Source organism: Ambystoma mexicanum, chromosome 9 (genome assembly GCF_040938575.1).
Source record: "Ambystoma mexicanum isolate Mex_15411 chromosome 9, UKY_AmexF1_1, whole genome shotgun sequence".
Classification (NCBI taxonomy): domain Eukaryota; kingdom Metazoa; phylum Chordata; class Amphibia; order Caudata; family Ambystomatidae; genus Ambystoma; species Ambystoma mexicanum.
In genome coordinates this window covers 738,187,888-738,203,840 of record NC_090931.1, presented here as the reverse complement: position 1 = coordinate 738,203,840, position 15,953 = coordinate 738,187,888, and the positions used below count along the sequence as shown (strand labels likewise).

At 44.3% G+C, this 15,953-nt stretch overlaps 1 protein-coding gene across 5 annotated transcripts in view; it reads left to right on the top strand.

Annotated features, from left to right (window-relative positions):
• OSGEPL1 (O-sialoglycoprotein endopeptidase like 1) overlaps positions 1-15,953 on the top strand; it is a 440,031-nt gene that overhangs the window by 341,937 nt on the left and 82,141 nt on the right. For all 5 annotated transcript variants that reach the window (XM_069615644.1, XM_069615643.1, XM_069615645.1 and 2 more), the window contains one exon: positions 11,626-11,756. In XM_069615644.1, coding sequence (XP_069471745.1) covers positions 11,626-11,756 — 131 coding nt within the window. The remainder of the gene's footprint in view (positions 1-11,625; positions 11,757-15,953) is intronic.

The following is a 15,953-nucleotide window of genomic DNA, read 5'->3' as shown; positions in this document are numbered from 1 at the left end:
GCCTGAAGCACACTCACTGTACCTTGAGTTCCCGCCATTGCACCATTGTGTACCTGTATTTGTACTTGGGTAGTAATTCCCTGTGTCTGTGCAGGCTGTATCTGCACTTGTTGCTGCTGTGGTATTACCTGTACTTACTGTGTAGTCTGCGGCATGTGTGTCTGCTGTTGCGATATGACCTGCACCTATTGAGGTGTCTTTTGCAGGTATGTCTGCTGTTGCTGTCCTCCCTGTGCTACTAGTGACATGTTTGTACGACATGTCCAAAATTCCTGCATGTGTAAGATTGTACCCCAAAACATGAAGTCATCCCTCTGTATCATATTTCCCTTCCAGGTGTGTAGTATTCTCTCCCTGCCTGATACTGTCTCATATATGCACCTCCCCCACCTTCCTGCATAACCCCATGTTGCTGCATGTTTGTGAATGTGGGTTGCTGTGGCATAGGTACCGTCCCCCACTGCTAGTTGGGCGGCACCTGTGTGTATCCTCGTGGTGGCTTCATTGAAGCCATGCGAAAGCCCCCCTTGCAGTGCCTGAGGAACCCCCACTGGCCCTGTGAGTGTACTGCTCCTTTCATGTATATTTTTGCCAGTTTTTTCTAAGCCACTTTTTCTGCCTTTGTTGCATCATCTTCCTTCTCCTTCTCCTCCTGTTTTTTCTTACAAAAGTGTACAATTGTCACCTGTATCTCAGGCCACCACCCCTTTGTCTCAATACCCACTATTTTTTTCTAAAGAGACCTGTTCATCTGGGGCGAGCCCCCTCACAAGGATATGGTAAAACAAAGGTATTTTTTTCGTCCCATGACTGCTTATTCTCCTGTTTTCATATTTTTTTTATTTTTTTTTTATATTGTAACATTAGTTTATTACAAAAGAAAGAAAAACTTTTTGTTACATTTGTACTTCAAGTCTTCAAGGTCTCCACTAAATAAAATCACTAATTACATTCCAAGTTGTTTAGCTGTAATGCGTCCATAAAGTTGATTATTGCGCAGGTTAGCTGAGTATTGAAACCTGCGATCAAGTAGCACCACCAGGACTCCATGTTTCCTGACGAGGGAGCGAAGCGATCTAGATGCAGACTACGCTGCGCTGTAATGGCTTCACAGTCCAAGATTAGGTGTCTCACCGATTCTTGGCCAAGTTTACAGAATCGACACTGTGCCGTGTGCACCAGCGGATCATACCTCAAAAGCTGTATCTCCCTAGTTTTATATAGTTTAAGTCTCAGCCGCAAGAACATATTACGATGGTATTGTGATGGAAATTTCTCCAAGTATTTTGGAATTGCATCAAGTTTATTCAGCGCACTTCCAAGGTCCAGAGAAGTTGTCAGTTTGTTTCGGGGTTCTTCATTTCTTAGCCAATTATGGTGACAAATTTTTTTCTTCGCAATTTGGGGGCGGAATATTACAGTCTCTACGGAAACTCCAGCATCTTCTAGTACAAGAAGTAGTTTTTTCTCCCACTCCTTTAATAAAAAGGCAGATGAATGTTCAGAAACAGAGTGTAGGATTTCGTATGGTTTTACTACCGTCTCCATCCGCATTTCCCTAAACATGGAGATTGATTTCCACAGAACAGTTCCATATAGGGCCTCAATACATAGCTCATATCGTATTGCCACAATTGATGAGCTATTTGGTAATCTCAACACTTTACGCCAAAATCTACCTTCGAGCTTGCCCCACAAGTCTTCTGGAAGATTCCAACATGTTTCACTCCCAAAAGTTATTGCGGGAACTACCTTTTGAAGATAGAATGATAAGACCGGCTTTAGAGTGAATTTTCCGTAAGCTGCATGCAATTTTGCCCCTTGCAATGCAAACATTTTCATCCGGGCCACCAAGTCTTGAGACCACTCCCATTCTCGAATTGAGGTGTTAAACAAAACACCTAAGTATCTTATACTGTCAGTTGTCGCGAGAAGTTCATCGTTTATCTTCCATTCAAAGTTACCTGACTTCTTTGATTTACTCTGACCAACCTCAATGATTTTTGACTTTTTGATATTAATTCGTAGGTCATTTTGCATGCAATATTGCTGGAATACATTTAGCAGGCGCTGCAGTCCAAATGGGAGTAGAGTCCATAATCACAATATCGTCGGCGTAAACAGCCCAACTTAATTCATGACCATTCACCGACGGAGGAAAGACTCTTACTTCACTTAATGTTAGAGGTAGATCAGAGATGAAGAGCTTGAATAACTGGGCTGCTAAAGGGCAACCCTGTTTGACTCCTCGTTTTGTAGATATCTCATCAGATAAGTCGCCTTGCTCGTTTAGCCGAACTCTAATGGATGTGTTGGAATGTAGCGCAATCAATGGTGCCAGCAACTCACTTGGACAATTCCAAGCACGCAGTTTCTTCCACAGCAGGTTGCGATTGATACTGTCGAAAGCCTCACTCAGATCTATGAAGGCGATGTACAGTTTTCTCTTACGCCTCAGTGAGTCTAGTTTTAGGCAGTTCAAAAGGACCAAGTTAAGCTGAACCCCCACACCCTTTGTAAATCCGGTTTGACGTCGGTCAACAGCTGCGACTTCTTCAGCCCAGTGAGCAAGATGTTTCTGGAGAAAGGACCCAAATACTTTTCCGATTGTATCCAGAAGGGCGATCGGGCGATAGTTGTTTGGATCGTCCCGATTACCCTTTTTGAATATCGGAACAACCACCGCCTTGGACCAAGAATCAGGCAGTACTGTTTCTAGCGCAATTCTCTCGAATAGGATACTCATCAAATTTGCCCTTACAGAGCTGTGGTTTTTTAGCATCATATTTGAAATACCATCAGGGACGACTGCTCTGGAAGAGTTTAGCTTCTGAATTGCCCGTTTAATATCTTCCTCTGAGTCCGCCACATTCCATCTTTCATCAGGGAGAACTAGTTGGGGGACCTTAATGCAGTTGCAATCGTCAAATATGGTAGTAAAATGCACCACCCAGCTTGCTCCACTTACTCCATTTGACATTGCAAAAGTATGTTTAATCCCACCGGTATTAATTATCTCCCAAATATGTCTACTATCTTTTTGCAGGATTAGTTTCAACATCTGTTCGGCTTGGGCTTGAACTCGACTCAAATTGAAAGATTTCATCCAGTTTCGGTAACGCTGTTTTCTTTTTTGAATTAATATGTTGTTGCAGGAACTAGGATCCTTTCTTAAGAGCCTGATGTCGTTCCGAAGATTTTGCTTCTCTCGTCTTATTATTGGGTTAAAAGTATGTTTTGCTTCGACATCATGCCCTTTTCGTATATTGGACCTCGTTTTGTATTGATGTAATAACAATGTATAATTTATCCTTGCCGTGGTGTCGATCGCGTTAGCAAAACGGGATTTTATCTTGACCAGCTTGGGTACATTCAGACGTAGCCTATTGGCTCCATTGTTTATAGTAATCCTCTCTGGGTATTTTATCGAGGTTGTTTTTTGAACTTTCAGCCATTTCAGCATTAGTGCGTCATGGTCGCTTTTTTCTGTCTCGGTGACTTTGAAAGTGATTATTTGTTCCAAAAAGTTCCTAGACACCCATATATAATCGAGCGTCTTCATGGAATCTCCTCGCTTCCAGGTAAAACCTGGGGGGATGTCACCATGAGTGCAGCCATTCAGCATAGAGCAGTCTCTAAGGGCAAGTTCCTTTGCCCATCTTTCACCCCGATCCTGCAAATGCTCGTTGCTCCTCGATGCAGTTGTTATGCTTTTTGTCAGGGGTTTATTTACCCAAGAATAGTTGAAATCCCCACATATTATAATTGCAGGATCGGTGTATGAGAGTAAACATTCGTCAATTGCGGACATAACCTCAGCAATGAATCTTGATTGTGATATCATTGCTGGATTCCAATAAATGTTCACTATCAGAGTCACCTGGTCACTGGAATTTAAGGACCTGGTGTTTTGAATTTTCGTGACTTGTGCGAACATGTTTGGATTCTTAGTTGACAGAATCTTCCAGTCCTCACTGTTATTTATCATGGTTATCAAACCAGAGAAGGGACGGCCAAACAAGTACTTTCCTGCCGGGTTGAGAAGGACTGTATATCCATCACACGCTGGGCATTCACGTAGCCATGTTTCTTGTAAACATATAATTGAAATTTTGTCCGCTAATTGCCATTTACCTTCAAAAAGATGGGCAAAGCCTCGTGTGTTCCATGACATTAATTGATTGTTGATATCCAATCCATCCACGCTGAGCTACTGGCCAATTTGTTTTGCGTGTCTTTGGCACGATGATCGCTTTATCCTCATGTGATCCCACAGTTCTTTTCTTCTTTTTTCATTCTCTGTTTGTTCCATAGAAGGATAGGGAATACTTTCTACGTCCTGAGCATCAGCACATATAATTTCAAAGCCGAAGAACAAAAAATAGGCAACAGCATCCTTTACGGCTTCCTTTAGCGTGCTGGAATTAAGATGCAAGTTGACCCAGTCCAGATGGTCTTCAGACATATACTCAACTACCGCTATGTCGTCTGATTTGGTAGCTCGGAGAGTTGGGATGCACTGTAAAAGTTTTAATATGTTCCGACGATTCAAATTTACTTCTTTTTGTTCTAGCAGGACATTTTTGATTTGTATTTTCCAGATACCTCTCTCAGATGGAGCATTCGACTCTGTGTTTTCCAAATTAGAATTTCTGCCAAGCTTTTCAATTTGTGCTCTTGTTAATTTCAGATTTAATTTGGCACACATATCATTTGGCTGGGCATGAACAGCTGGCAATTTGCTGCTCTGCTCTTCTGTTTCCGTATTTGTTGGCAAAGACAGAGGCACCTTTTTGTTGTTATTGCTTGCTAGCCCACTTACTTGTGGTGGAATGACATTTCGAAGGCCCGGTCTAGGCTGAGTCTCTTTGGCCTTACCCGTGTCACCCGGTAATTTTTCCACCGTAGGAACAGCCACTTCTTTTACTTCATCGTCGTCAATTGAGTAGGTTGAGAACTCACATAAGTCGATAGATGACTCAGATGTTTCGTCGTCATTACAACCTGAACAGTCTCTTGTTCTTTTCAAGCACCGTTTAGGCACTCTCGTTGTTTCAGTTTCTTTTATAGAATTATCAGACTCCTTTGGTTGCTTCGCCTGACGTTGAAACATAGACAGGCGTGGCGGTGTCGATAGATTCCGTATGAATTTTTTACTGCCCGTTTTACGCGCGCGTTTGGCCACTTGCCTCTGGGTAGAACGCGTCTAAGTTTTTTTTCCCCCTCTCTTTTTATCCAGGGGTTGGTTTTTGCTCACTTTCTCTGCTGTTGTGGATTTGTTAAAGATCCCAAATGAAAGTATTTCAGATAAATTTCCTGGGACATCTCTTTCCACATCTAGCCCTGGCAGCCGTTCCCCTTGTGCTTGCTCCGGCTCCGCCGATGCTATAATCGCGACGCCATTATTGGTATTGTCAGATGTTTCTTGCTGGGACAGGGGGTTGAGCTGGACAAGCGACGTTTGCTTTTTGCTTGCTTCATTTGACTTCAAACCCCTGTCAAGGCCGTTGTTCCCAATATTCATTTGCCCATCGACTGGACACGCAGGGACCATACTACAGCTAGACAATCCTGAGGGCTTGAGGCACGGTTTTGGGATCAAGCCAGGCTTACCATTTGATGATTCAGTCAATAATGGTTGTCTAGGCAGGTCATCAGGTCCCGCACTTCCTGTTCGGCTTTTCGTTGAATTATTATGGCGCATCCATTTTGTGCATTCAATTACTGCATCAATTAGGCCCGCATTATCACCATTTGCCTGACGAGCAAGATCGCATAATCTGCTTTGCCATTTTAGGGATGTTTCAGCTTCATAGTCCAGTCTGTGCGTAATTACTTGCGAAAGAGTTTCTAACGTTGAAATCTTGGCATTTACAGAAGCCAAAAGCGTCATTTGGTCACTCACAGCATCTTGCAGGGATTCATACAATTTCATAAATGGTAATAAGGCAATTGATGTTGCGGCCAACACATTATTGTGAATTTGTATTCCGGCCGCTGTGGATAGCGAGCTTTTAGAGGGGGGTTCAGACCTTTCTTGTTTGGAAACATCTTGATTCTCTCCAAGGGCGGCACTCTTTTCCTTTATCCGACCAGCCAACTTGGAGTTACTCATGACAGCTCTGGCCTCTACATCCTTTGAGCCTACCGATTCCAAGTTTGCGTCCGATTTTTGATGTATAGAGTTGTCCACAACTGACATTGACCCCTCATACCTGAATGATGTGTTCCAAGATGAATTCCCTACTAGTTTGTTGTCTGCTGTTTCTTTTCTAGATGGATGTGCCGTTTGATTTTGTTGAAAGCTATCATTTAAACGCTCGTAAGTTGCTAAAAAGTCGGCTTTTAACCTTGCAGCCAACCTTGCTTCACGTCCTGAGAGTTCAGTCGATGGGACTTCGATAGGTTTCTTACCTCTGGAAGAGTCCTGTGATTTTTGCATCTGCAGGACATGTGCTTTATTTGTGCCCACGGCTTCAAGGAAGACCCTTTGACTAAGGTCTTTCTCCGCCGCTGTGGCAATTTCAGATGACATTTCATTCGGCATTTCAGTCGGCATAGAATCAAGACTCGCACCCCCTCCCCCCCCCCGATTTTATTTCGTTAACTGGATTAAAACCAGCTGCCTTCATAATACTGAACGGTATTGAAGTCATTGGTGTGTTTTTTGTGGCAAGTTGGAAGCATTGGAGAAAAAGGTGCGAACTGCACTCCAGATCTTCTAAGATCTGCCAGGGGGGGAGGCAATGAAACTTTAGTCTGGGATAGAACATTTGGAATGTTAATACCCAACAAATCGAGGTCAGTTAGTTCAAAGGGAGAGATTTGAGGGGTTTCATAAGCGTCAATGTAGAGCGAAGGCGAGAAGGCGTTTTCCGGTTCAACTGAACGGCTTTCAAGTTTTTCTGAATGCACACATTGAGGAAGTATTATGCCTTCATTACTTTCATTTCCCATGTGAGCAGTCTCCGGCTGCGGGAAACCCATTGCAGTCTTGGACAGATAGGCTAAGGAAGGCACTATGCCTTTCAACGGTCGACTGGCTTCCAGTTTGTCCGCATTTATAATTGACCCAGTTGAATCATTCGGTACAGACAAGTCCACCAGGCTTACCTCCTTGTTTAGCCTCTGCGGTGGCTTCCTTCGATGTAGCAGTGATTTTTGCCGAGTCTGCGGTCCCTCCTTCGGTGTTGCAGTCACCATTTTGTATTGTATTATGACTGCTACTCAGCCCACTATCAGGGATGTGTTGGCGTGCAGGCGGACGTGCAGCGGACTGCAGGAGACTGAACTCGTCTCCGAACTCCGCTCCGCGCTGACACGCAGCTTTTGTAGACAGGTTCTCAGCCTTAAAGCAACAGGGTCCGTCGCAGCAGCTCCTCACAGGGGTTCAAACCCAGAGAGTTCTGCAGGAGACTGAACTCATCTCCGAACTCATATTTCCTGTATGGATCGTATGTCTTCCGTGGGGTCCTCGTTGGGCTTCATTTTGCAAGCGGGTATAGATCCCATGTCTGTCATCTCTGGATAGAGCTCCCTCAGAGCCGTCCAAGCATGTGCTCGATAATTGTTGAAGGGCGCTCCATCATGTATATTAGAGCTTAATTTTACTCTGGAGTATCTGGCCTGCAGCCATATTTGATCACTTCTCTCCCTGACTAATACTCCCAATAAACATTTTATATCTCCTATGTCCAATGGGATACCCGCTGTCTTTCTCAAAAACTTAAATCCACTTGCTCGCCCCTGCCATCAACAAAGGTAAACTAGATTATACCTGTCCATTGTCTGCCACGGTATGTAATGAACCTCGCCCTTTGCTTTCTGTAAAAGTGGCATTTGTGTGCGCGCCCTACGTTTATTACTGCATTGTGGTCTTTTTGCTACCACTATTCTGGTTTTCCTGCTGCGTAGCCTGTTTCCCCAGTCACCTAATGATTCTTTACTTTCCTCTGCTTTTCTTTCATCTCTTCTCCTTTCCCGTCCCTTATCTGTCAAGGGGTGCGTGTCTTTTTTGTCCTCCCCCGCCCCTTGATCGCTGTCAGCACTGTCTTCCCAGTCTGATATGGTTTGCCCTTGTCTGCTGTGTCAGTTTCATTATGGTCCACGTCCCGTCCCCACTTGTCCATCTTAAATTTGATGCGTCCTGCTTTCCACTCCTGTTCATTTGTTCCCGTCTCGTGTTCCTTTCCTTTCTCCTCTATTTCCTTTTCCATAGCTTTTTCTGCCTCCCGGAAAACGCTGTCAAATTGTTGCTGTGCACTCTTTTTTTATGTCATTCAAATATTTCCTCTTACCTTTTTTGTCCTTGCGGATGACACAATTGTGCTGCCCCTGTCTTGCTTTTTGTGTGTTCCTTCCTTGTCTTGACACTCTCATTTAGGATTTGTATACCCTGCAGCAGGTTTTAATGATGTGTATATTGTAATATTGCATAGGGCAGTGGCACACTTCGCTGCTCCTCCTCCTCTTTCCCCTGCTCAGTTTCTTTCCCTTTCTCCTCGTACAATTTCCAAAGCCCCAGAGTGTCCAGTCTCTTTTTAAGTTTAGCTCCTTTATCTGCAGCCGTGAAGTACATACTTTCTGTAATATCTTTATCAAATGTTCCCTCTCATGGGCCACTCTTTATAACACTTGCCCACAGTGTTGTGCACCCACTTATAATGATACTTTGATATTTTATTGCGGTTTTGGGACAATTTCCTACACATACGATTAAACTGGGCATCCATCCATCAGGATGTTATTGCCTCTTGCTTGCATTTTTCTTATTAGAATAGTCTTCTTTCCTACCTTCTTCCTTCCCTTCACAAAATCAAAAAACAAACTTTCACCCCTTTTTCAAACAACCCCACTCACTCAGTGTTTAAACTTACCACTTAGCTTGATCGCTGTACTCTCGTCTACTTCGGCCTTCTCCACAGGCCCTTTCATGCCTCACACTGAACACTTACACACAGTGGCCTTCTCCACAGGCTCACTGAACACTTACACACAGTGGCCTTCTCCACAGGCCCACCATCTTAACAATAAAGTCCTTTATTATTGCTCAACAGTATCAGCAACTCGCGCTATGTGGCTTTGCACTATGTACACGTTAATTTGGCTCTGGCTCTTCCGCCACAGCCACATAAAATGAACACTACGATCACATTTCACAACACTGAAAAACAAATGGCTGCTACTAACAAACACGTGCACGCATATACCCCAATAAACTCTTCCCCAAGGAAAAATAAATGATGCAACTATACCAATTGCCTGCTCTACACGCAACTATTGTCTAACAAGGTCCGCCACTTACTACGCAACCCTCTGCTGTAATGCCGATGTGCCACCATCTACTTGCTCCCTATCGGAACGGCAGACCTAATATCTACGACTAGAACGGTCAATCACCCTCTTCATCACTAACGAGGGTGCTTCCTATACACTGTGGATACACACTCGCGTATCCTTTGAGTGTGAAGAAGATAATCTTCTAAAAGTCTCCCTTTAAAGGCATGCACTTTCAGTCGGAGTAAAGGCAGAGCCGGACCAGGCGAACCTTTGCGAAGTGGTGTCCACGGGCCACTCTTGAGCGCTTTATACTGGCCAATGGATGCTGCCCCTCACTCCTCCGGGAGCATGGCTGGAATTCTGAAATATTACAAAAGGAGTGTACGCCGGTGCAAGAAGTAACACAATTATATTCAGGGCTCCAGATGCAGCTGGGACAGCAATTCAAACAGAACTGCATCAAAAGGCACTGTCCAAGAACCGCCCTCAAAGTTGCATCTTTAATAAACGGGAAAAGAATTAGCATTTATGATCGTGCAACATAGAAAAAATCTCCCCACACAAAAATTATTGGTTCTTGCACTTTGGGCACCTAATGAACAGTGTACACTAGGCTGGATCATTGGGACCATGAACCTACAATTCTGTGATGTCACATTCAACCCCCAATTCCCATCAACACAAAATGATATGATTTAAACATTTGAGACGCCCAGCGGAACTTTATTACTCTGCCCTGGTTGCCTCTTCCTATCTGACATGAGAACTGTTACCCATCACACTATGATCAGAGCCTTGACCCACGGACATACTTTTAAACGATTGTTGCATGTTTGGAACATTGTAACCCTTTTCCGTGGGAAAATGGTCTGCAGGTGATTTGAAACTGCTGTGGGACTTCCCGGCCTCACTAGAAAATCAGATTCCATAAATGATTTTGAATTCTAAATTGGCCATATATTCCTCTTCCACTGGCAGACCCTGTGCGCTCTAATCAGTTGCCCTTGAAAGAATAACCTGTGTGCTTCTTTGTACATTTGGCCAGGGATCACATGCTCTGTGCTAATGAACCGTCTGCAGTGGCCTTTGCCACAAACAAAATGCTCACACATTTATAACAAAGCATGCTTTTGGGGCCTATTTGTGCACTAATTGTACTTACCTGAGCCCTGGGATTTATGGATTAGTTTTATTAAGCTTTTAATTTTGCATATATGAAAAAGGTCCCCAACCCCTTTTAGAGTGCTAATCTCAGTTGATAAGTGCTTTCCTTCATACTGGACTTTAATTTTTATTACAATACCAATGCACCAGTTTTACAAAAACACCTTTACGTCTCTTTTAACATTTAGTTAAACATGTGTCAGTAATGATGTAGGTGTTGTCCTTAATTTTACTGTAAACTGTTATGCATTGCAATCATCACAGCACTGCAGGGTGTGTAGGTCCGTCAAAGTAGTTGTTGGTGTCCGACCAGGTGTTGCGGTTTAAAAGTCTCTAAAAAAAGACTCTAAAAGTCCATTACACCTCCCGGAGGTAGGCAGCACATAACGGTTTGGAAACAGTAGACGTTCTGACAGTTTCATTTAGCAAAAAACAAATCCCTTTCTCATTTAACCATTAAGTCAGGCCCAGGCTGTCTGTCTGCTTGGTGTTTCGTTTTTCTTCTTATCACATGGCAGTGTAGAAGGCTGCTGGTGCAGGAGTAAGAACTGTTTCAGGGGTTCATGTCTCTCATGTGCTCCCTGCTTTCATTGGTGCTGCTGGACCCTTTGCAACCTGGTCATTGTATGTTTGTTCTTTGTAGTGGGATCTAGAAACATATGTTTGTCTGGGTTTTTTTCTCTCAGAAAGTGGTTTTGCCACTTCCCTGCTGCGTGCATCTTGTCGGGCGGTAAGTGGGTGTTTTACCTCCAGATATTTGCTGGAGGTAAAAATATCCCCTTGGTGCCTATTTTTGGTGCTATTACCGCCAGCGGTAATAGTGCCCCTCAACCCCATTGGGTCTAATGGACCCAGTGGGAACTTAGCACTATACTGCTACTCGTGATCAGGCGCTAATAGTGCCGAATGCAAGGATGATCTCCTGCACACCCCAGGGCTTTATTTTGAAGAGCTTATATTGTCTAAGATACTGGGCAGAAGGCAAAGTGAACACATTTTGACTCTGGAGGAGAAGCATTGCACACATGGAGCAGATTTCTATTACATTTTGTACATCTAAGAAGTATGGACGGAAAACTAAAACAAAACACTGCTCCTCACGTGCCAGTTTTTTTCGTAAGACCTCTGATAAGCGTGGGAAATAATCTTTTTATGTCTCTGCAATTTGTGTTTCTTTCAAAGGTTGTATCGGGAGGAGTTGCAAGTAATCAGTATATCCGAAGATGCTTGAAAAATGTAACAAATGCAACAGGCCTTGCTCTGCGGTGCCCTCCACCCAGACTCTGCACGGACAATGGAATTATGATTGCATGGTAAGAGCACTTGCTTGCACATGCCCTATTACTTTTAGGAGGCATTATATCTACATTGAAGATATATTAAACTATGAATATGTCGTGGTGTGACTTTTTTTCTCAAACCTTTCTTTGTTTTAGGGACTCGGCAACAAGTGAATAGGAAATGATATAGCATTGTAAATATGCTATAATTATGAGTATAGCCAGGTACAACCAAATGTACAAACTGTAATGCTCTGTCTTTTGAGAATGCTTCTTTCTCCCTTTCCGTCTACAGTTATTTCGCAGGCATTCTAAAAGGCACAGTGTAGCTGGTGGGAGTAATTGCAGACATACCCAGTAAGGCAATCCCTATGATCACAATATGGTGACTTGGGTCCATAAAGGAATCTTGCACTAACTTTCATCCAAACATGCATGTCAAAAATGCAGTCCAGGTTTTGAGGTCAAATGACAAAGTATTTGGATTATGGTTTCACTTGTTTAATATCCCATGGGGTTTCATGCAACAGGGGTAGTTGAATGTGTGAGAGTGTTGAAAGTTGATCTTTGGGCATAGTGTGGCAAAGTAGTAGGTCTTCTATGAGGTCAAATGGCATTTGATTTAGTTATCTTTGTTTACTAATTTATGTGAGAAACCTGAAGGTGTCTCCCTAGCTAGTCCCAGAGGATCTGTCATCCAGGTGGGCAGGACATGGCCATCGCTATTGGATCCAGTTCCTGGGGCCTGGGGGTGAACCAGTGAGGGACGATCACCTGGATGGGTGGCCCTTGTGGAGTGGGAGTGGCACACCGACGGGCGAGATGCATTATCCCCCTTCTTTCAACACCTTCCTACCACGTAGGACATTCCAAAACGCTGCCCCCGCCTCCTTTTTTCTCACAAACACTTTCCCACCACACGACAGACAACAAACTAACACCAGAGCCGTTTACATGACTTGTCCCAATACCAGAGTCAGGCACCGTCAGGAAATTGACCAGAATTACACACACCTGACAGCCCTTTCCCTTCGCCACAGGGATAAAAGGTGGCGCACCACAGCACAGTACGAGCAAGGCAGATGGCACGACATAAGAGCTAACTCAGCACGGCAGTTCAAGAGAAGGAGAAAGACAGTGCAGGCCGAGAGGGTGACAAGGGGAGTGTCAACCTTGTCCTTTCCAACCAAGGCCTGTGAAACCTTCACAGAGCGAATGATAAGTCTCCGAACAATAGCCAACGTGTGTTGCAGAAGATGTCTACGGTACACAAGACCCTCCGCTGCTGATTGCCAAGCCGGGGAGAGACGCTTGTCTCGGTGGTACCAACCTTGACTCCAAGGAGAAAGAAATCCAAGCTGTTCATCACAGCCGATGAATCGAGGGAGTAAATTGATAAGAACCAGAACTGTGTTGAACGAAAAGTAGCAAGTGGATATTTGAACTTTGAACAAGCAACGAACTGTTAATATTTTGAAGGGGGAAAACCAGAACTAGAGAAGTCCAGCACCACATTGGTGCTCACTCAAGAATCTCTGGGTGACTACCCAATGGTGGGAAGAGGCGAAGAAAGGTCAAAGTGGTTAAACAGGGGTTTTGTAAAATCATCTGCACCGTTGAGTCTTTGACCTACAGATGATTGTGAAAGTAAAGGGAAGTGAATCCCACATGGTTAAAATTAGCACATTAACTGTGTTCCCGTAAATTTGGCGAGAGCGTCCTGGTAGAGGGACGTTCACAACCACGGGCAAAGCCCAAAGAATTGTTTAAGATTTGTGAAAGCGAGAAGCATTGCAAGACAAGGGTAGGTGAACTGTCCCCCCTTGTCATTTGGGGGCGGGGTCCGGCCGAGGGAGATCCAGGGATGGAAAGTCCCCACCCAAAGTTCATTGAGAAAGGAACTGTTTTGTTATTGTTGAACACGACTTGCGAGTGGTCTGCGCCCAGAAGAGGGAGACCCAGGGGTGAAGCCATCACCCAATGTGTTCATAGAACCAGAACTTTGTGTTTGTTTGTTGAGAGCATCATGCCTCGAAAGGAAGAGACTTTTATTTGAACCAACGAAGAACCTTATAGCTGCTAAGGAACTGTTGGCTTGTGCTGGAAAGGCTCGAGCTGTGCTGTGCTCCAAAGTCCCACCTTGTCCGGTGCTACAAACGTGGGGAATCGCATCCTGACTTCCTATTTATGGACACTTTTTCTTTATTTGAACACCCTATTGTTAGGGAGAATTCTCATTCTATGGCTAATTTCCCTTACCTATAGAGTCCCCCAGCAGCTTTTCTGGATTTGAATGGTTTGTTTCTTTTTACCTGCTAAGACTGAGGCTCTTTTTCCCCTCTTAGGCATTTTTGCTATGTGTGTTCAATGCTATTTTTGTGTTTAATGCCTATGGGATCTTTCTCAACCCCATAGGAACCATCTTTATTCACATGTGTTACACAGCACCCTCGGTGCAGTGACACAGGGGTGTCGTAGCGACCCCCAAACATAGACTCCATACCCTGGGACTGAATACTGTCTCCCAGGGCATGTAAAGTCCCCATTGTCTTTACCAGTCAAATCCTGTGAATTAAACCAGTACAACCCATCTTACTATGGAGGTACTGGAAGGGGTTAATAAAGTTTCTGGCTGGTGGCAGTGGTTACTACCATAAATATTCGACTGCAAATAATTCGATATGGGATTTTCCCATTGTTCGAGGCAACCTCTTTTTCTGACAGCCTCTAACATACCGCTGGTGCATTTTAATATTAACTTTGCTCCGGTAGGTTTTATTTGCCAGAACTTTAATATAACTTCTTTCTCGTGTCTTTCTCTAAACTCATAACCCAGGTCGGGGATCCTTTGTTCGTCCTTTTGGCGGGCTTCTGCCGAGAAGCCCTCCTTTCGGCACCACTGGGTCTGGGGTGGGTCCATTGTGTGGGAGGGGAAGTAGGACCCCTGGACAGGGTTGCCTCTGCAACCCATGTCGCACTCTATCCTGATAGGCTCGAGGGTCTCCGGCCAAGATGACCACTCCACTGTGTGAGTGACAGCTAGGCTGTATGAATGGAGATCTTTTTGCATAAAAGCAGGGTCCTGAAGACTGGAAGAGCAAGACATCGCCACTGGAACTAAGAAGCCGAAGAGGAGAGAAGCCAAAGACATCTGCAACGACTGAACCACCGGTGAAGCCCTGCTGCAGCGTCTCACCACTTTTCTCTACACGACGAGAGAAGATCTTCACCTGCAAGAGCCTTCTTCCCTTGAGCTGGTGGGGCCAACCAGTTTGCCAATCGCATTCCCGGACCTGCCTTGGTCGAATCTCCTGTACCCTGTACTCGGAGGCCGGATAGCCAGGCACCAGTCCACCCGGTCCGCGATTTAAAGGAGCTTACCTTTTATTCGTCGGGCAGCACCGCAGCTGGTTTCATCCCTGGGTAGTGCAGTAACTCGAACCTTCCTCCACGACGAGAACATCTCTTCCTCTGCTGGATCACCCGAGCTGCAGGAACTACCAGGAACAACCGCCACCGCAGGAGCCACTTCTTCATTTTAAGGTACATTGTTCCGCCAGGCCGCTCTTTCTTCGTGGTAGCACTAAAGGTGTTTTAAATCCTTTACCTACCTGTTGGGATGGCCGCCCCTCTCTCTAAACATTGTCTTTTCAACTTCTGCAACCGCCTTTTCAAATTCGTTAACCAAAGATCTGACTGCAGCTACAAAAAAATGTTTGCTCCCGGGGCCTTCCCCTGTACCACTGACTCTGGCACAGGCCTACTGACTCTGGTCACATCTGTTAGATCTGCTTTCTTTAGATTGATTCTCACTGAGAACTGTGTGGGTGCATCTATTTCTTTTAACTACCCTTTTCCCATTCTTAAACATTGTAAAATGCCATTTTGCTTAGTTTTCATTTTAATTATTGCCTATACTGATGCACTGTCTTGCTGAACTGGTTCACAAACTGATGGGAAGTGTTGCTAGGGTGTATGAGAAACTATTTCTAGATAACTTGTGTTTTCCCTCCCTTGTGAGGAATTGTTAGAGGATCCCTTGTGTGTAGTTTTCACTGTGCCGTTTTGCTCAGTCTTCACTCTGGTTCACTTGGTCTACAATTCAACTTGGCAGTGTGTATATTTTTCCTTTGACTTAATTTAACTTACTTGATGACTGTGGTACGTGTGTTTTATTAGAAGTGTATAAAATAAATATATATATACTTTTTAAATACAAAGCTTTGGTCA